The following is a 22,556-nucleotide window of genomic DNA, read 5'->3' on the forward strand; positions in this document are numbered from 1 at the left end:
AGGGTATTTAATTTCATTTGTAGAAAACTTGAGTTGAGGAGGAAACAACTAGTGGAAAGCTGACGCTGTGATATAAGGCAATCAGAATACACATGTCAAGTGTCCGAAATCAGCAGTGTACATTTGGTTGTGTTTTTCTCACGTGGGTGAATAAGGCCCCTCTGTATTCAGCTGTAACCAGATGGCAAGAGTCTGGCTGGCTGATTAGCGTTAGCCCTGTGCTAGTTCAGCTGTGCTTCGTGATATCACCCATCACACCAGAAGCTAATGAGAGAAGACACACAGCGGCAACATGGCTGGACCCGTCAGATGTCCGGGCCGGTATCCTACGACTGCATTACACACACACGTGCGCGCACACACACACACACACACACACACACACACACACACACACACACACACACACACACACACACACACACACACACACAGACAGGCACAAAGAGGCCTTCATGAGCACCCTGGTTCGAGGACTGCGGGTTCGTAATGTGGTTCAAAGCCTTCCGCTGTGTAAACAGCAGCCAAGTCTAGGATCAGAGCGGATATGTGTGTGTGTGCGTGTGACGGGAGGGGGTATGATGTCACCGCAACTGCAGCTCGGCTAGGACATGTGACAAAATGTGGCGTCATCACAGCCCCCTGTTTTATGGGTTAATTAGCCAGGCTAAAAAGGCAAGTGTAAATATACTGCCCTCCTCCTCATTCTTCAAAACTTCTATTATTTTGCTTCCATATTTCATAGTTTGCTTCCATTCCCCCTAAGCACCAATCTATGGACACTGGTCCAGGTTAATTCGCTCGCTCAACTCTCCAGGCTATTGTGAGACAGACAGACCCCTGCTGCAGCGGACCAATGGCAGCCGCAGGCCAGCAGTCCTAAATACATCCCCCAGCACAAGCCAACTGATAATTCATCAAATGCTCCTGGACATTACCCAAAAAGCCTTGGGGCACCCTTTTACAGACAGACGGTGCGTAATGTCCTGCAGTTAGCTAGCCTCGAGGCTCCAATGCTCCATCACAGAAGTAGTGGATGAAATGGTGCTCGCTGGAAGCGGGTAGTGGGTTAGGGGGTTGAAGGGCAGTTAGAGGGGCTTATGTTCAACTTGTCATCCCCTCCCCCTCTTGATCTCCTACATATCTACCCCACACTGACAGCAGAGCTCCTTGCGGTACAGTAGCTCAGCCTGTTGATAGGTTGAGTGATTTCTCGGGGGCCGGGTTAGCCGTGCGAGCCGAAGGCCAGTGAGAGACATTTCCTCTGGCCCGAGGCCTGGGCGCGGGAGGCTCTCTACTCCGGGGAAGCTCAAGTGTCGTCCCGCTGCAGAGCTCAAACCACTGGCTCCAAACAGGTCAGGGTGGGACACTATGCTACGCGGCTAACGCTAAATCACCACCGCCGGCCCAACCGCCCTGGTGAGGTCATCCCCTACCGTCGCCCCTCTAATGGAGCGACTCGCTAACATGCGATAATTAACGGACGGTAATGACTATGGAAAGGGAGCTCACCACTCGCCGACTTCTCCCAGCACCAATTTATTTTTTATCCCAGGCTCATTTGAGGGGTCTGGAATGGTCTGGAATGGGGCCGGAGGGCCTGAGCGGTACAGCGTGCAGATGCCTTTGGAGTATGCTGTTACCACCGCACACTTACCGGTACTCCAGGAGCACAGTTAGCCCACCACAGATGCTCATTCGAGACATTAGATGCGGCGAGATTGCACTGCACCAAGGTTTTACCAGGGACGCCTTGGTAGGCCTCTGCCAATCAATACGCATTCCTGTGAGTCTCTAATGCATCTGTAATCACAGGCCCAATAACACTTGGCCACTGCGTCCACAGATATGGTCACCGCTAAAGTGACAGTGGATGGGGTGGTGGAGCATGAAGACATGGTTACTACTTAAGGGTTATAACTTAAGCAGAGGGCAAATGTTGAATATTTCCATACTGTACAAATTATGGCGTAAAATGACCCTCTAACAACCTTTTACCTAGCGCAAAATAAAGCTTGAGTTTCACTCTTATTCGATTAATTCTCATACTCTGGCTCCTTTGCCTGCCATAACTGCTGAGAAGTTTGAAAAGGAATTAGACATGTACATGACAATGCTAATCGTAATTTAGCTCCAGTGTCCTCTTGTTTCAACGTACTGTAAGGGGAAATATGTCAGGAGCTGGCGCGGAGTCAGAAGATAAATGCTAGTTCTGGATGTGTGAAGTGACAAAGACTTGTAGAATGGCCTTTTTGAGTGTTGTGCTCGTTTTATGGAGGCAGAAGTCCTCAGTTCTCGCTATTGTCTGTTTACGAGGTGAGGACTAACAGGACGGACAGATTTCCTGACAACCACATTTCAACTCAATTCCAACTCTGCTACTAAACCCCTTGATCCCCAATGCCCAGCACCCCTGTGCTCCCTTGGCTCTGAAGCGCACACACACACACACACACACACACACACACACACACACACACACACACACACACACACACACACACACACAGCAATTTTTTTTATTTTACCTTTGTTTAACTAGGCAAGTCAGTTAAGAACAAATTCTTATTTTCAATGACAGCCTAGGGACAGTGGGTTAACTGCCTTGTTCAGGGGAAGAACGACAGATTTTCATCTTGTCAGTTCGAGGATTCGATCTTGCAACCTTTCGGTTACAAGTCCAACCCTCTAACCACTAGGATACCTGCCGCCCCAAATGTTTACAGTAGGAGTGAAACAAAAGGTGCACAGGAAGAGTGATGTTCCTGAGTAGAGTGGGGACTCGCCTTGTTCCCCCTGTTTGGATGCAGGGGGACTTTATCTCTTCTGGCATACCGCCACGGATACCGCCACGGATGCCGCGCACCGCACAATCAGAGCATAACAACAATGTGATGAGCAACCCCGACAGGGCCATAACAGGCTGGGAGTGACCAGAGGGAGGGACGATTATGAGGAGGGGGGGGGGGGGGGGGGGGGGGGGGGGGCACATGGAGAGTTAATAGGGGTTCTACACACAAACGCTGCGTTCCTCCATTCCCCTGGCTGTGCCTGGGCTCACATCCAGTGGAGCTCTGGTGACCCCCCCAGCCTCCCCAGCCTCCCTCGATGACGTCAGCTCCAACACTACACTCTCCGCAGGGAAAACACGGGAAAACAAAGTGCCTCTTGCCTCCTGACATCCCTCGCAGCGAGGGGGGAAAAAAAGCGTTGCAGCTCAGGAAACCCCTACCCATTGTTTTGCTTCCTTCATTAGTTCTTGTGTCAACAGTCGGGTCCGGCACGCGTGCGCCACTGTTTTTGTTCTCTTGCTCCCTGCCCGACCTCGCTGCTTCTGATGTTTTGACAGATTGTTTCGAAATCCCATCAAGGCCCAATTGACTGTTAAAATAACACCGCTACTAACTCGGACAGCACACACGGTAGTTGCGAAAAACAAAATTAATCTGGAATGTCTAACATTAACAAATCTGACGTAAACCCGTGGTTGATAGCGCTGCAATTCGCCAGGAAAGAGGGAGATGCAGGGGAAAGGGTGTGGGTGGGTGTGGGTGTGTAGATAAGCAAAGGTGTAAAGTTAATGTAATGTGCACTGTAAATGGAACGTTCTAGAGAGAAACGAGAATCGTATTTTTTATGACCCTGTGTTTTCATAAGGAAAAACAACACTAATGTGATAATGACGATGATGATGTGATGTCACTAGCTAATAGAGAGCTTTGATTGACATGTCTAGGTAGATACACCTTGTTCTTGTGACTCACCATCGTCCAGGTACATCTGGTCCAGATCCTGGGGTTCCCGCTTGACGGTGACGGCTAGGGAGGGGGGGCTGGCATCTACCGGCAGCAGGTTGGGAGGGCTGATCCTGGCCTGGGTCTGGCTCTGTCCCTGGGTGGGGCTGTAAGGTGGTGCCTGGGCGAACGGGCTCTCTGCTGCCACCCCTGGAGTGGAGGGGAGGGACTCAGGGGAGGTGGAGGGGCTGCTGTTGGGGTAGAGCGGGTGGTAGCCATGGGGACCGGGGCTACCAAGGTGATGCGGGCTGCTGCCCTGGGAGTGGAGCATGCCCAGTGGAGCTTGGTCGGGTGAGGAAGGGCAGACCAGCGGCGCTGGGCACTGCCCTGGCGTCTCCTGGATGGCGGACGCCAAGAGACCGTTGTGGGCGTGCGTAGGGCTGGTGGAGAGGCACTTGGGGTAAGACACGGGGGACAGGTCGTGGAGTGTTGGGCTGGAACTTGGGGAGGAGGCGGGCATGCTGCCAATGCTGCCATGGCAAGGCGGGCAGGGAGGATAAACCCCGACCAGGCAGGTGTCAGCGTCCCCCACAGGTATGATAGGAGTGAGCCTGGGTTGGCCATAGTAAGGCTTGGAATGAGCCCCCAGAGGCTCATATTCATCATTCGGTTCTGTCTTTATTATCGGGACTGGAAAAAGAGAGAGAGAGGGAGGGAGAGAGAGAGAGAGAGAGAGAGAAGAGAGATTAGAAACGTGAGGTAGGTCCACGTGGCTGAATGAGCAACTGAGTGTCTGAGTATATGAGTAAAGGAGTTGGTGTAGTGAGATGGATTGTGGGTAGGATACCCTCCAAAACCAAACAAACAACCGCCGATTAAAAGAGACTCTGTGTCATTGGCTGGGCCTCTCAAACGCCAGCTCAGAACCACCCCCCCACCCCAAAAAAAAAAGAAAAAAAAAGAAAAAATAGATGAGTCATCAGAGCAGAAAGCCACAGCTGGCTCTAATCATGAAACGGCGCTATTTTCTTTGGACTCTCCTTCAGCTCTGATATCCTATGAAAGAGTGCTTTAAAGCGGCTGGGCTGCTGCTGCAGGAGCCCGGGACCCCTAGGCCTCCATGCCCCGAAAGCAATTGTTGCTCTCAGGACAAAAAAAGAGAGAGAGAGAGAGAGAGAGAGCGAGAGAGAGAGAGAGAGAGAGAGAGAGAGAGAGAGAGAGAGAGAGAGAGAAAGGATGATTTGATTGGGGTGGTCCGTGCTCCTTAAGAGAGTATGGTATGCCTGCGGTTTCAGGAGCTCTAACTTCAGCTAATGCAGGAGGAGAGTGCTATGACCCCACTTGCTCATGCCGCCGTCTTCCAACTCACTCAGAGTCCATTTGGGAGATGTTTCCACCATTTCCTGATTAGTTTTGACTGACAGTCAACGCACACTAGGTTTCCTGGATGTGCGATCAAGATCAGTTTGCATCTTTCGGAGACTGACCATGACGTGTGCACTATTTATTGAATATTTAAACATATCTTAAACACACACACACAAAGACCCAAACCCTAAGGACGGCCCAGTTGCTCTAAGGAAACCCTTTATAAACCCCAACGTGCTCCGGTTCTGCCACGAGTACTGTGATACAACTAGGCTTGAATTAAGACACCCAGATGAATAACAAAAAGCATCTGAGTCACAATACATGCACTGTCTGTTGCTATTTCTGCACACAGTTAAATGTGTTAATGGGTGTGGTTAGTGTTTGATGCCAATCATAAGTGTTTTGGCAAAGTCTGAATCACTCTAAATGTCTTCTGACACTCTATTCAGACTACTAAATGTCTTCTGACACTCTATTCAGCCTACTAAATGTCTTCTGACACTCTATTCAGCCTACTAAATGTCTTCTGACACTCTATTCAGCCTACTAAATGTCTTCTGACACTCTATTCAGCCTACTAAATGTCTTCTGATACTATTCAGCCTACTAAATGTCTTCTGACACTCAATTCAGCCTACTAAATGTCTTCTGACACTCTATTCAGCCTACTAAATGTCTTCTGACACTCTATTCAGCCTACTAAATGTCTTCTGACACCCTATTCATCCTACTAAATGTCTTCTGACACTCTATTCAGCCTACTAAATGTCTTCTGACACGATTCAGCCTACTAAATGTCTTCTGACAATCTATTCAGCCTACTAAATGTCTTCTGACACTCTATTCAGCCTACTAAATGTCTTCTGACACTATCCAGCCTACTAAATGTCTTCTGACACTCTATTCAGCCTACTAGATGTATTCTGACACTCTATTCAGCCTACTAAATGTCTCCTGACACTCTATTCAGCCTACTAAATGTCTTCTGACACTATTCAGCCTACTAAATGTCTTCTGACACTCTATTCAGACTACTAAATGTCTTCTGACACTCTATTCAGCCTACTAAATGTCTTCTGACACTATTCAGCCTACTAAATGTCTTCTGACACTCTATTCAGCCTACTAAATGTCTTCTGACACTATTCAGCCTACTAAATGTCTTCTGACACTCTATTCAGCCTACTAAATGTCTTCTGACACTCTATTCAGTCTACTAGATGTCTTCTGACACTATTCAGCCTACTAAATGTCTTCTGACACTCTATTCAGCCTATTAAATGTCTTCTGACACTCTATTCAGCCTACTAGATGTCTTCTGACACTATTCAGCCTACTAAATGTCTTCTGACACTCTATTCAGCCTACTAAATGTCTTCTGACACTATTCAGCCTACTAAATGTCTTCTGACACTATTCAGCCTACTAAATGTCTTCTGACACTCTATTCAGCCTACTAAATGTCTTCTGACACTCTATTCAGCCTACTAAATGTCTTCTGACACTATTCAGTCTACTAAATGTCTTCTGACACTATTCAGCCTACTAAATGTCTTCTGACACTATTCAGCCTACTAAATGTCTTCTGACACTCTATTCAGACTACTAAATGTCTTCTGACACTCTATTCAGCCTACTAAATGTCTTCTGACACTCTATTCAGCCTACTAAATGTCTTCTGACACTATTCAGCCTACTAAATGTCTTCTGACACTCTATTCAGCCTACTAAATGTCTTCTGACACTATTCAGCCTACTAAATGTCTTCTGACACTCTATTCAGCCTACTAAATGTCTTCTGACACTCTATTCAGCCTACTAGATGTATTCTGACACTATTCAGCCTACTAAATGTCTTCTGACACTCTATTCAGCCTACTAAATGTCTTCTGACACTATTCAGCCTACTAAATGTCTTCTGACACCCTATTCAGCCTACTAAATGTCTTCTGACACTCTATTCAGCCTACTAAATGTCTTCTGACACTATTCAGCCTACTAAATGTCTTCTGACACTATTCAGCCTACTAAATGTCTTCTGACACTCTATTCAGACTACTAAATGTCTTCTGACACTCTATTCAGCCTACTAAATGTCTTCTGACACTCTATTCAGCCTACTAAATGTATTCTGACACGATTCAGCCTACTAAATGTCTTCTGACAATCTATTCAGCCTACTAAATGTCTTCTGACACTCTATTCAGCCTACTAAATGTCTTCTGACACTATTCAGCCTACTAAATGTCTTCTGACACTCTATTCAGCCTACTAGATGTCTTCTGACACTATTCAGCCTACTAAATGTCTCCTGACACTCTATTCAGCCTACTAAATGTCTTCTGACACTATTCAGCCTACTAAATGTCTTCTGACACTCTATTCAGACTACTAAATGTCTTCTGACACTCTATTCAGCCTACTAAATGTCTTCTGACACTATTCAGCCTACTAAATGTCTTCTGACACTCTATTCAGCCTACTAAATGTCTTCTGACACTATTCAGCCTACTAAATGTCTTCTGACACTCTATTCAGCCTACTAAATGTCTTCTGACACTCTATTCAGTCTACTAGATGTCTTCTGACACTATTCAGCCTACTAAATGTCTTCTGACACTCTATTCAGCCTATTAAATGTCTTCTGACACTCTATTCAGCCTACTAGATGTCTTCTGACACTATTCAGCCTACTAAATGTCTTCTGACACTCTATTCAGCCTACTAAATGTCTTCTGACACTCTATTCAGCCTACTAAATGTCTTCTGACACTATTCAGCCTACTAAATGTCTTCTGACACTATTCAGCCTACTAAATGTCTTCTGACACTCTATTCAGCCTACTAAATGTCTTCTGACACTATTCAGCCTACTAAATGTCTTCTGACACTATTCAGCCTACTAAATGTCTTCTGACACTCTATTCAGCCTACTAAATGTCTTCTGACACTCTATTCAGCCTACTAAATGTCTTCTGACACTATTCAGTCTACTAAATGTCTTCTGACACTATTCAGCCTACTAAATGTCTTCTGACACTATTCAGCCTACTAAATGTCTTCTGACACTCTATTCAGCCTACTAAATGTCTTCTGACACTCTATTCAGCCTACTAGATGTATTCTGACACTATTCAGCCTACTAAATGTCTTCTGACACTCTATTCAGCCTACTAAATGTCTTCTGACACTATTCAGCCTACTAAATGTCTTCTGACACCCTATTCAGCCTACTAAATGTCTTCTGACACTCTATTCAGCCTACTAAATGTCTTCTGACACTATTCAGCCTACTAAATGTCTTCTGACACTATTCAGCCTACTAAATGTCTTCTGACACTCTATTCAGACTACTAAATGTCTTCTGACACTCTATTCAGCCTACTAAATGTCTTCTGACACTCTATTCAGCCTACTAAATGTCTTCTGACACTATTCAGCCTACTAAATGTCTTCTGAAACTCTATTCAGCCTACTAAATGTCTTCTGACACTATTCAGCCTACTAAATGTCTTCTGACACTCTATTCAGCCTACTAAATGTCTTCTGACACTCTATTCCGCCTACTAGATGTATTCTGACACTATTCAGCCTACTAAATGTCTTCTGACACTCTATTCAGCCTACTAAATGTCTTCTGACACTCTATTCAGCCTACTAAATGTCTTCTGACTCTCTATTCAGCCTACTAAATGTCTTCTGACACTATTCAGCCTACTAAATGTCTTCTGACACTATTCAGCCTACTAAATGTCTTCTGACACTCTATTCAGCCTACTAAATGTCTTCTGACACTCTATTCAGCCTACTAAATGTCTTCTGACACTATTCAGTCTACTAAATGTCTTCTGACACTCTATTCAGTCTACTAAATGTCTTCTGACACTCTATTCAGCCTACTAAATGTCTTCTGACACTCTATTCAGCCTACTAAATGTCTTCTGACACTCTATTCAGCCTACTAAATGTCTTCTGACACTATTCAGCCTACTAAATGTCTTCTGACACTCTATTCAGTCTACTAAATGTCTTCTGACACTATTCAGCTTACTAAATGTCTTCTGACACTCTATTCAGCCTACTAAATGTCTTCTGACACTCTATTCAGCCTACTAAATGTCTTCTGACACTAGTCAGCCTACTAAATGTCTTCTGACACTCTATTCAGCCTATTAAATGTCTTCTGACACTCTATTCAGCCTACTAAATGTCTTCTGACACTATTCAGCCTACTAAATGTCTTCTGACACTCTATTCAGCCTACTAAATGTCTTCTGACACTATTCAGCCTACTAAATGTCTTCTGACACTCTATTCAGCCTACTAAATGTCTTCTGACACTATTCAGCCTACTAAATGTCTTCTGACACTCTATTCAGCCTACTAAATGTATTCTGACACTCTATTCCGCCTACTAGATGTATTCTGACACTATTCAGCCTACTAAATGTCTTCTGACACTCTATTCAGCCTACTAAATGTCTTCTGACACTCTATTCAGCCTACTAAATGTCTTCTGACACTATTCAGCCTACTAAATGTCTTCTGACACTCTATTCAGCCTACTAAATGTCTTCTGACACTATTCAGCCTACTAAATGTCTTCTGACACTCTATTCAGCCTACTAAATGTCTTCTGACACTCTATTCCGCCTACTAGATGTATTCTGACACTATTCAGCCTACTAAATGTCTTCTGACACTCTATTCAGCCTACTAAATGTCTTCTGACACTCTATTCAGCCTACTAAATGTCTTCTGACACTCTATTCAGCCTACTAAATGTCTTCTGACACTCTATTCAGCCTACTAAATGTCTTCTGACACTATTCAGCCTACTAAATGTCTTCTGACACTATTCAGCCTACTAAATGTCTTCTGGCACTATTCAGCCTACTAAATGTCTTCTGACACTCTATTCAGCCTACTAAATGTCTTCTGACACTCTATTCAGCCTACTAAATGTCTTCTGACACTATTCAGCCTACTAAATGTCTTCTGACACTCTATTCAGTCTACTAAATGTCTTCTGACACTCTATTCAGTCTACTAAATGTCTTCTGACACTCTATTCAGTCTACTAAATGTCTTCTGACACTCTATTCAGCCTACAAATTGGCCATCATAAATGTATTTCTTTTGATAGTTACTTTTTACTAACAAAGTAAGAATAAGTAAATCCTGATGAAGGCGTAATAATACTAATAAGCATTTTTACTTCCATTGTCTGAATAAATGAGTGTTTTGATCAGATGAAAAACCATTCCTATCATGGTGTTATGATGTTATTATTGTTGGGACAGGACGTAACTGAGAGATTAACTTTCACACCCCCAGTCTCCTTTGGGGAGAGATGAGCTGGTGTGATTACCCAGTGGGAAGCCTATTTACGTCAGTCTTGTCAGAGCCACAGGGCCGGCCCATCTGTCTTAGAGGCTCCCTAGGTAAGGTCTGTATCCTTAGGAAAGTCCCAGGATGACACCACCATACACTTACTAGGGAATATCATACTGGGCCTTGTAACAGGCTCTCCATACCCCCGAGCCGGGTTCACGCTAGGTCTAGTATTTGTTTTCTGTTTTCTATACTTTAGCTGCATTTGATGAAGCTTGCCTATTGCAATGGAGCCAATGGAATAGTCCCAAAAGTGTAAACCCTACATACATAGTAATAGCATATTTAGCAATCTGATTTATTCTGTAATTCAAGGACAGCTTCATTGTCTCACCGTCTCCCACTTTCCCGGAGACTCACACGCTCTGTCACACATTCCCCTTCTCCTATCTGCAGAATGAGATACAGAGGGATCCTTTGAGGGATCCCTCTCTTCTCGCCTCCATCCAGCTCTATTTGTCTCCCCCACTCTAACCGATCATTCCTCAAGCTGTCTCCTGCCCAGTCTCTCTGTCCACGCCTTCTAGCTATCTGTGTGTGTGTCCCTCCAAACACACACGCTGCCCCTTCCCAGTTCCATGGAAGCAGATTCACTCTGTGAGTCCCATCCCCAGCTGGCTTCTATTTCCTCCCAACCTGCGGGTTATGGCCGACAGACAGTTTACGCTCTGCACATGTTTTTCTCCCCATCTCTGGCTGTCTGTGTCTGTCTGCTCGCATTAAAGTGATCTGGCCTCATCGGAGTATTTATTAGGAACTGGTTTCCTCCCAGGGATGGGGGTGAGGGTTCGAGGACGGGTTTGTGGGGTGTTGAGCACTGAGGGCCGAGGCCCGGCAGGTTGTCGTGTGAAGGGAAGAGACAGCCGGGCAAGCGGGTTTTCTGCGATGCACTCTGATTCTCATTACGATTGGCTGCTCTGCTCTCAGAGTGGAACTATGGAGTGGATGCTCTACTGTCTCCATAAAAGAGCTGGTTTGATTGCACTGTGGAAAGACTGTGCCCAATGCATTATATCTAGGGTCCTGAGTTTTTCCTGACCATGTGACCTGACTAGGAAAAACTTCAGGCCCTAGTTTTAGCAGACGACCACCAGGGCCCAGAGTTTTTCCCGGTCAGGTCATGTGGTTAGGAAAAAGTATGCTAGCTGTATCTCTGATATTCAGAATGGAGCAGGTGGGGCTTCATGGTGGTAGTCATCAACTCGCTGGTGTCTAATTCACTACGTCCCACTGTGGTCACAATCTGGCTGACGGCTGGTGTCCTAGTCTACGTAGGCCATGTAAATGTGTGTGGGAGTGTGTCTGCGAGTGTTTATGTGTGTGTGTGTATGTCTGTCACTGTCCTAACTTGGAAACAAGGAAACGTCTCAGTCTACAGTTTAGCTAACATGACACATCTTTGGGGAGAAGTTCAAGGCGTGCGGTTCGTGAAGTTTTCATGTATGTGTCTCTCTTGTTTCGTCTGAACATACCCCTCTCTCTCCTCCCTCCCATGTCTCAGACCACAAACCTACGGCCAGGAATCAGCAGCAGCCCCCGCTGGTGTTAACAATAGAACCCGATCTACAGCAGGAACCTCCAAACGGCTTGTGAAATGAAAGGCATTCCGAGAACTGACTTTGGTCGGGCTTTCGTTTGTTGTTTTATGTGGTTCCGTGAAACGGTTTCTTATTTAAGGAGAAGAAAAGGACGGCGTGTCACGTCTTCACTCACGCAAGAATGATTTGGACAAGAGCTCGGAAACTGAAAAGCAACACTCACACACACACACACACACTAGGATGTAGACAAGGACACTTGTGCTGTATGTTCGTCGCAACATCGGATATGTGGTGATTTATACAAACCAGAACTGCTGCCAACAGCTCATTTTAGAGTCCACAAAAAGGAATAACTTCAGAGTGACATATTGCTTACATTCTTGGATCTTTCTCCTCTCAAATTGTAACTCATGCTAATGCACTTTCCGGACAGGCTTACTAAGCTTTAGTCATCAAATCCATTGGACTAGCGTGACATTGTAAAGGAAAGTGAGGACAATGAAGAGCATTTTGAGAAACACAAAGACAATAAAAGCAATTTTCACAAGACAATCTTCATTCTATTGTTTGGCGTCAATATGCAACAGCAATATTACCATGCTAATTGCCCATTTGAAATACTCCCTGTATGAAATTGGGAAGAATATTCCAGATAACATCTGGAATAAGAAACGGTTCAATTCTGCTACTCCTTTCTTGCTTGTGTAGGACATAACAGGCCTATGACATGCCTTGTCATTCAAGCTTATCTTTACCTGTCAAACCTGGCAAAGACTCAATCGTTTCCAATCCTCCAGACTGCATCTGATAATAATATCCGAACTAGCTCTGAGTGGCGTGACTAAACCAAAGGGGAGATACGAATCAGATGATGTTTACACGACAGAAACAATGCCTCTCCCGTGAGATATGACTGTCCTCTTTATAAGATGGAGAGGAGACCATTCAAATACATGTTATCTCTTGTTTCCTTACTTGGGCATTTAGCTACGCCGTACATGTTTGAGGTGCCACAGTGAAAGCTTTGGGCCGTCAACAGGTTCAATAGACCTTTTCACACACTTGTCTGATTATGTTTTCACATGAATGAGTAGAGCAAACATCACGTGACTCCAGTGGAAAATACAAGTTGTTTTCAATCGCGATCGGTGGACAGCACATCGTTTGTTTCTTTTCAAACAAGCTGGGCTATTTTAAGTGGCGGTTTTGCCTTTTTATAGACGAGCACACACCCGAGCGTGAACGAGATGTTCTTTTTAGAAAGCATAAGTGACGACCACGACTGTGTTTAAAGTGGGCAGGAAGCGCCGCTCAGATGGGCGAAGGAGGAAGAGATGAGAGCAACCTCTATGCAACACACACACACACACACACACACACACACACACACACACACACACACACACACACACACACACACACACACACACACACACACACACACACACACACACACACACACACACACACACACACACACACACACACACACACACCACCCCCCTTACCTGGCCACAGTGCTGAGTTGGCTCTCTATCTACGTGTTCAGAAACACTCTCACACAGTGAAACCCTCAAAAGCAAACAACCAGGTCTTCCTCTCCTTTGCCATGTATATATCCCTGTTATAATTATCCTCAATTTGACTTAGAGATCTGTTTTGCTTTGATGACAAGCTGCATCTGATCTTGGACGGATATAATTAGGGCTTCTCTTTTACCTCGGCACAGTTGAAACAGCTCTGCTTGCATTTGCAGAAGACGCCACTCCACCCAGACACGTGCCCAATGGGCAGGCAGACATGGATTCAAACTAGATGAGTGGTAAACTCAGGGACGTTCAGGGACTACGGACGGAAATTAGCTCGTTAGCGAAATGCGCCACTATTGCTACTCAGTATTATCCGAGCTATTTATTGTCGCTTGTTGACTATCGTGTTGAATAAATGATATTTAAGCGTTAAAGCCCGAGGAGGTGTGGTATATAGCCAATATACCACGGCTAAGTTTATAAGAGCCTTATTGCTATTATAAACTTGTTACCAATGTAATTAAAACAGTAAAAAAAAAAAAATGGTAAACCACAGCTTTCAGACAATCAGCATTCAGGGCTCAACCCACCCAGTTTACAATACATGGATAAATATCAAAACAAGAAATAAGAAGGTCTGGTGAACCACAGTAAGTGCCTTTGACTGTGACTGGAGGGGTACGTTATGTTCCATCATAAAGACACTGCCCCTGCTTGTGTGGTCCCCACTGCAATCCAGTTCATTTGGCATCGTAACAGAGAGCACACCCCATTCATCTGTTAATTGGATCATGTTGACTCTCTGTGAAAATGACTTGAAGATGCAACGGTCAAAGTGTGATACGTCTTCTCCTTGTACAGCTTATCTCCTTGTCTGTCTCCCTGGTTCGTACGGGGCTGCCAAATATGGCCAGAGTTTGTCTGTCCTCAACTCCCACCACCGCTCGCTCTGCTAGGGTCGGTCACCTCAAAATGTCCTGTCTCTCCCTCTCTACTCCCCCCTCCCTTTCTCAACCTCTTTCTCACTCACTCTCTCATTCGCTCTCTAGCTCCCATCAACCGTCTCCAAATAGGGCCCTTTGTTCGTTGTCAAGGTGGTGATGCGGTCTGTCTCTCTCTCTCTGAGTCCCATCCAAAGGCCTGAATCATTGCTTCTTATCTCCTCCAGGCTACAATAGCAGCGGGTGATCATTGAAGTGTTTAGGGAGTCTTAAAATCACATGTTGTCAGTTTAAAGGTGAAGGCTGCCTTTCAGCCCTACTGGACCTGATTCTTAATTGAACATGGGATATAAAGAGAGACATTTGAAATGTCTTTATTCTTTTGGAACTTATTCTTTATTGTTTATTCCACTTTTGTTTATTATCTAGTTCACTTGCTTTGGCAATGTTAACATGTGTTTCCCATGCCAATAAAACCCTAAACAATGTTGCTTCTAGCAGCATCCATGGCTTCCAATCAATATCAATGTGTCTATGCATGCAACTTCGATTTGGCAAATGTACATTTACTCTGAGCCCCGAATGAGAGGTATTTAGTTGGTGATGTAAGGCTGTGAAATGACTCCGGATCCCAATAACTTCTTCACATTCCAATGTGTCAAGCCAACTATACATGTGGAGACTGGGGGGCACAGAACGTGAGCTGTGTGTGATGGATGTATCCATGAGTGGTGTGTGAGGTCGACGTTTCAGAGATTGACTTCTCAAACTTAACGTCAACATTGCCCAGAGGCTCTGTCAGTCAACCCTTCACAACCTGCCAAAATGATTTAGGAGGAAACACTGGAAGGAGTAATGCATGAGCATGTATGACCCCTTTATAAGTTATCAAGCAAAACTAGCGGGGATAATAAACCCCCAAACCACATGTAAGCGAGGAGCTAAACCTAAAGGTTTGTGGGGTTACCGTTTGGGGAGAGGTAGGTGAAGCGCTGGTATTGGCTCCTCTTTCTCTTGCCATTGCAGACGTAGAAGTTGACCTGCACTGGGCTGGATATTCTCTGGTTCCTGTAGGGAGGGATCTCCACTACCAGCGCCGTCTACAACACACAGAAACAGCACAGAATGGATACACGTACAGTACGAACCCTCCAGGCGCACTGTAGATCACTGCTCACTATACTGTGTTGTGTTGTGCGTAGCAGATTTTCAAAAAGCTGTCCAGAAAACATGCATTATCTAAACATTCTGAAATCAGACTAATATGGCAGGGTGAAGATTTTAGTTTGAACTTCACTAGCTTAGGCCTACAACCCCTTTCAATGCTCTCCTAAGACACAAACACAACTCCAAGTGTACGTAAGTGTCAGCTCATTAATTAGCAGGTATGCTTGTTTCGCTTTCAGGGAACCCTGGAGGAGTGTTCTGAACACGCTTTCTGAGCTGGGTCTTCAGCCCAGTCTGGATGGGCTCAGCATGACCCCCAGAGTGTGTACCACGCCCCTGTTTGTGTCTGTCTGAAGCCCTGAGGGCCTGGGGTTTGAACCCTACCTCTCGGGAGAGATGTGGGTCTTTGGCCTTGTTTTCACAGCCCCTGATCAGCGCGTCGCTCCAGGCCCAGGGTGAGACCTCCGTAATCTTGGACGGACGTGAACTTTGGAGGCTGCAGAGCAGGGGTTGAGGTGCATGACAAAGGCGCCATTGGGACATGACTGAGTGTCTGCCTGCCTAGAGCCTGTCTGTTTCTTTCTCTCTCTCTCTCTCTCTCTGGGGGCCAGCTCAGGCCATATGGTGGAGGAGCAGAACAGGAAGCCATTCCCAGCATATTTTGTGGGGTCTGTCCACGTGTCTGTGTGTCTGTTCATAGGCCGGGTCTGCACCAGACTGACGGGGTCAAAGACAGCACAGACACAGGTGTCGATGACCCCCCTCCATCCCCCTCTCCTCCCATCCTCCCACGCAGTGAGCAGCGCAATCCAAACAGCAATAATGAAAACATATGGCAGGCAGAGCATGGGTGACCTAACCATGGCCGGTGGCAGCAAGGGAGAAAAGGCCAGTAACACTGTGGCTTGTTTGTCGGCACACCAAATAAGCACACTGCACTATTTGTCTTTCACCTACCTAACCTAACCCAACCCCTCACTGTAATGTTCCAACATGTGGGACTAGCTTTAACATCAGCCAGCCCTTAAGGCCAATAACGAGAGGCTGAACGTAAAAACACATGACAACAAAAACAACATCATCATTGAAATGCCGCCGTATTGAAACACATGTTCCACGGGCGATGGTTTATTCTCGACCCCTGCAATTGTCAATTACAGCAGTTCGTTTACAGGGAGACCGAGGGATGGTGAGACCCAGCTGATGAAAGAGAAGAGAAAGGGAGGGGGGCACGGATGATTTGAAACACATCGCCGTCACACGCCCTAATGTGCACCCGAAGACACAGACACACACAGGCAAGCACATACTCGCGCAGACCTCTCTCCTCACCATAAGTATTTCTTCATTAACTCCGGAAGCACATGTAGCTTTTCTATGACACGTACAACATTTACCGTCCCCTCTGACGAATCCCCTTTGCCTTGTTTTTATGAACAGAATGTAGGCCTAAATGTGTAACTGGGCATCCGTAGAAAGGTGCACTGGTTTATTTTCTCATTACTTCTCTCGTGAAAACAGCAGGTAAAAAGAGAGGGGGATAATCCACTCTTGGCCAGGCGTCAAGCAGAAGGCCGAGCTCTGACAAAGTGTTAAAGCGCTCCTCCTCCCTGAACCAGAAGAACAGTGAACTAAATGTCTGGTTATGCTGGCTGAAGTGTTTGGTAGGGCAACTAGGCTTGCATCAGTACTCATTAGGCAACAAACTGAAGAAAATGTACTGAAACTGGGAGGGACTACCTAAACTTGTCCAATGAGAAACATACTTTTTAGTTTGCCATTACAAAGTGGTTTGCTATGGTGAATATGAATATGAATATGACCTAGTAGAGAGGTGGTGGTGGGGTGTGTGTGTACGCGTACACAAGTGTGTGTTGGCGTGCACGTGTGAATGTGTGTGTTTATTGAGGGGTGCTTGTTGATGAGGAAGCAAGATGCTCTAGGTGCAATCACTCTGCTTACTGTGTCTGCCAATGAGGACAGAGAGAAAATGTGTGAAAATTCCATTCAGGATTGCATGGACTAATCAACACGACTAATCTCTCTCCGTGGTAATGTCTTAGCAAAGATTACATCAGCAAAATGAGTAAGAGGAAGCGAGGGAGGTGAGAGAAGGAAATACAGGGGGTGAGAGGGGGGAGAAGAAAAGAGAGAGAGAGAGAGAGAGAGAGAGAGAGAGAGAGAGAGAGAGGTAATATAATGGAAGAGAAAGATGCATAGAATGTATGGCTGAGCCAATTTACACTTTCAATCTTAAAAACAGGACTACAACTAATACAGTACTGTATTTTACTGAAAACACTGAGGACTACTTACAGACTTGAAGGAGTCCTTGTCAACTTTGGCTTCTGTCTCCCAAAGGTGGTGTCCATCTATAAAAGAAGGACAACAGAAAATATGAAACACTACATAATCACACGCAATATCATTGCAAAAAACGGAACTTACGAACAGGGAGCATAGAAATAGCACACATAGAACAGATCTACTGCTTCTTAGACTTGCTTTCAATGAGAATGACAGACCTATAACTCCAATTTCTATGTGAATTTGGTCGGATCGGCCAAAAAGTTACATATTGCAGCTTTAACTCTGCTTCACAAACGCCTTTTGTTCGTTTCATCTTGAGAGTGTGTGGTGGTGTCGAGGCCTCCCTGTCATGCAATGAAAGCCCAGGGATCTGCAGCAGCTGCCGGGAGTCTGTAGCTGTAGCAGTTCTCTCACATTCTTTGGGTCTCTCCGGGATTTCATGCCACACCTTCGCGAACAGACGCTCCATGCTCTGTTTATACAATCAGGCCCAAACCACAGCACATTTTCTTAAAGCCTATGACTCGTTAGTGGCTGTCAGAAATAGAAGTGACAATATCCAGCCTTTGTGTGTCTGCGTCACTGCCAGTGTCTGTGTGTGTATGGCACTGCCATGCTGGCTGGCAATATAGTTTAGTCTATGACACTACCATGCAGTGTTGGCTGGCAATACAATTGTGCCAGTGTGTGTCTGTGGCACCGCCCTGATGTCTATGGCACTGGCTGACTATATCATTCTTTGTGGTCCTAATTTAACAAGGACTGTGAGATATGTGTGAAGTAACAACGACTAAATATGTTATGGCCATTGGGCAGCTGTGCTAGTATAACTGAAGAGTCAAGTAATAAGATGTGGTCTCCACACCAAATTGTTCTCCCAAAGTCTTATTTATTCACAATGCACAAAAAAAGGGAAGAAAAGATCCCAGTCATGCTTGGCCTGCTATCACTCATGAAGAAGGGTGGAGCCGGGGTTGGGAGAGAGCTTAGGAGGATGGAAGTCACAATGTATCTGTTTCCAAAAGCAATATTAAAAAAAAAGAGGAAAAGAGAAGAACAGACATCGAAAAAGATCACAGACAGATGTCTTTATGTGGAGTTCAGGCAGAAGTGAGAGAAATGAAGAGAGAAGAGAAAGATGAAGTGAGTAAACAGACCACTGTGATATTTCAGTAGGGTGACTAGTATGTCTATATGGCTGCGATGCTATGTGCAGGTGATCACGATGTGCCACGGAACTGATACGCTCGTCAGGCTGTGAGATGGGAAAGAGAGAGACAAAGAGAGTGAGAGATGATAGGGAATGCTCATTCCTCATATTACATCTGGGGAACCAAGAGGGAATCTCGCCCGCCCCTGCACTGGGACTCTCTCCAAGAGGGGAAACCTTAGACGTCAACCCTCCACAAGTAAACATGTTTTTCAGGCTTCTCTCTCGCTCTCTTTCTCTTTTCATCCATTTCTCTCTCACTCTCTTTTTTTTCCTCCCCCTCTCTCTTCTTCTCCCCCTCTTTAACATTCTCGTTTGATTCACCTCATTTTCACCCGCTGTCTGTTTGTCTTCTACAGAAGCAGAAATGAAACAGACACTCCTACTCTTTTAGAAAGAGTTCAGCAAGATTAAACAAAAATAACAAAAGCAGTCATTTCCCCCTCTTCTCTCTCTTTCACCTTTGCTGAATCGGGAGACAGGCACGTATGTGGCATGCAAACCTTTTCAAGTCAGAGTGCCGCCAGACTGAACCACAAAACGTTACGTTCTCTCTCTCTCTCTCTCTCGCCCTCTCTCTCTCTGTGCAACATCTGCAAAATGCTTCCGCTCCGTCAACGGCATCGCCCCTCCCTACTTCGCAGAGCCCCCACCCACACACAACCCCTCCCTCCATCTCCGTCTCTACCTCGGCCTCCTCCTAAACTCTCCCTCTGTCAGGCTGGTCACAACACAGAGCAGTGGTAGTAGGAGGCATAGCAACTCCCTATACGGGTCAATGACAATTGCACTCAACACATTTACACACACACACACACACACACACACACACACACACACACACACACACACACACACACACACACACACACACACACACACACACACACACACACACACACACACACACACACACACACACACACACACACACACACACACACACACACACACACCTTTGTCTCAAGTAAAGTCCTTTGGGGAAAGATCAGCCAGCTGCCTTTTACTGTGTCTAAACGGGTGGGAAGAGTCCAAAAGACTCACATTGTACAAGGAACACACAACAATGGACCTACTGATGAATGAAGCATCATCAGGACACAGATGACAGAGAGGTTTGAGCAGTCTAACCACAACACAGTCCCTATGTTTATTCTATGATTCATATAATACAGCACATGCTCCCACATGACTACAATAACAATAACCTCCCATTTGTTTTCTTTCTCGACAGTAATTGCTTGGAGATTTGGTTAATGACAGGAGACACAATGTGGAACGCCACACAGGATGGTGGGACCACTCTGGTGTTTATTGAAGAACCATTCTTATCTGGCCTCTCTTACACGTGTCCCTGTACTGACCTGTGGTTGGTTTACACCCAAACACAGAGAGACAGAGAGAAAGAGATAGATAGCGAGAGAGAGAGATAACTCTCCTACTAAAACATAGAGAAGGGGGCATACCAACAACAGAACAACATCTTCCACTGGCCAAAGAATGTTCACTTTGGTGGGTTTGGGGATGGAAAATATGATTCGCCCCGACTTAATTGCAGAGGCACTCGTGAAACAAGCCAGCCGTATTTTTCGACTTTCGTCCTTCCCAGAGATAATTTCGGGGGTGTATTTTCTCTCTCTCTATCCCTCTTTCCTGTTTATATAATACAGTCAGTTATCACATTTGATAAACTCCTGCTGCCACCTGTCTGGCAAAAAAAACGTCAGTAAATTTGGAGCCAAAATAGCAGGCAAAACCGCCTGCCAAACAGGGTCCGTCCCACATAAGACCTGGGGTTGTCTTCTGTTTCTCTAGGACACCTGGTACCTGCCAGTCCTAATACTGGTGAAATCTGACAAATCCGTCAACAGGGTGGTAGGGTGGGAAAGTTAGGGGATCCAGGAAGAAGTGGGATCGAGGGTAGAGGTGATGGGCTGGGGGGGTAGACCTGACTTCTCTTTCCCTGCTGTGGAGCTATATCTGTGCCGTATGCTCCAGACGTCAAAGGCGCAGCTCCAATCACACCAGATGTAAAAGCTATCCTGCTCACAAGGGAATTCCCTCCCTCCCCTCTGAGTCAGAGTGTAGGCTTTCCCCAGCACTCCCTTCCTCCTCTCCTCCTTCCCCCACTCCCTCCGTGCATGGAAATCAGGGCAAGCCAGAACACACACTCAACGAGGAGCACCAGGTATGTCTTTCTGCTCCCGTGCCAAAACGAGAGGGTTGAGCGAAGACATAACGCACACACATGCATGCACATTCACACACACACATGCACACACGCAAACACAAACACACCCATAAACACACACCCCCCCCACACACACACACACACCACCGTAATAAAAATAACATAGACATCATAGCTAATCCAACTGAGCAGCAACACAAAAGCAAATGGAAAGTCTCTGAGATATGGAAAGGAAAAATAATCACTCCTAAAGCCTCTAAAACAGTACTTACTGGTACAGGAGTGTGAGACTCTCAAAAACAGAAAAACAATGCTCCGTTAACACATCAACTATGATCACTCTCAACCCACATCATATTTTACCCCTGAGTCAGAGGGGAAGAGGGCATGGGGCATTGGGCATGCAAAGGGTAACAGCGTGCTTATTATTGTGCTTATTAATCACGTGATAACTTCAAAAGTTCTCTCAACAAAACTTGGGTGAAATATCACAGACACTGTACTGTATGGCTGAACAGAACAGTGGACACGCTGGACACAACCTTATAACTTATATCGGTCTCAGAGCTTGGAGTGCGAAGATAATAGCCATCTCCAAAATCTTGTTGGAACTCACTCACTAAGCATAGAGTCAACAGTGAGAATCAACAGTGAGAGTCAACAATGTGAAACACACCCAAGGAACGGACACAGGACATCCACTAGTGGACAATATCCGCCTCTCCTGCCCCTGGCTTTCCTGAACAGCACTTTGTCTCACCCTGCCTGTGCCCCCTTCCCTCTTCTCCTCCTCCCCCTCTGTTCTCGTCTGTTCCGCTTCGCCTCTCTTCAGGGAATCCTTCGCAGATGAGTCACTGAAAACACTTCCTACTGAACACACAAACAGGCCCGTAGGCTAGCTACCAGACACTAGCTACCCTACCCCTCAGCGGCAGCACACACACAGACATGTACACACACACATGCACACACACACACACATGCACACTCTGTTTGCATCAGTCATCCTGCGGGTCCTCGATGCAGAGCAATGGGGACGGCTTTAGCATTTGAAAAGTAGAAGTCATTATGTTTCTGGGCACATTAAACCCTCCCGCGGTGCCACCATCCATGAGCTCTGCTCTTTTGTTACAGAGAGGGGGATTGAGAAACAAGCAAAACAACACAC

At 45.7% G+C, this 22,556-nt stretch overlaps 1 protein-coding gene across 1 annotated transcript in view; it reads right to left on the reverse strand.

Moving 5' to 3' along the window:
- Window positions 1-22,556, reverse strand: part of LOC120031237 (nuclear factor of activated T-cells, cytoplasmic 1-like) — a 65,254-nt gene that overhangs the window by 15,938 nt on the left and 26,760 nt on the right. Inside the window, exons 6-8 of the mRNA XM_038976901.1 lie at window positions 17,994-18,049; window positions 15,478-15,610; window positions 3,765-4,424 (exon numbers count right to left, since the gene is read on the reverse strand). Of these exons, the coding sequence (XP_038832829.1) occupies window positions 3,765-4,424; window positions 15,478-15,610; window positions 17,994-18,049 (849 nt within the window). The remainder of the gene's footprint in view (window positions 1-3,764; window positions 4,425-15,477; window positions 15,611-17,993; window positions 18,050-22,556) is intronic.

This window comes from Salvelinus namaycush, chromosome 37 (assembly GCF_016432855.1).
Source record: "Salvelinus namaycush isolate Seneca chromosome 37, SaNama_1.0, whole genome shotgun sequence".
Taxonomy (NCBI): domain Eukaryota; kingdom Metazoa; phylum Chordata; class Actinopteri; order Salmoniformes; family Salmonidae; genus Salvelinus; species Salvelinus namaycush.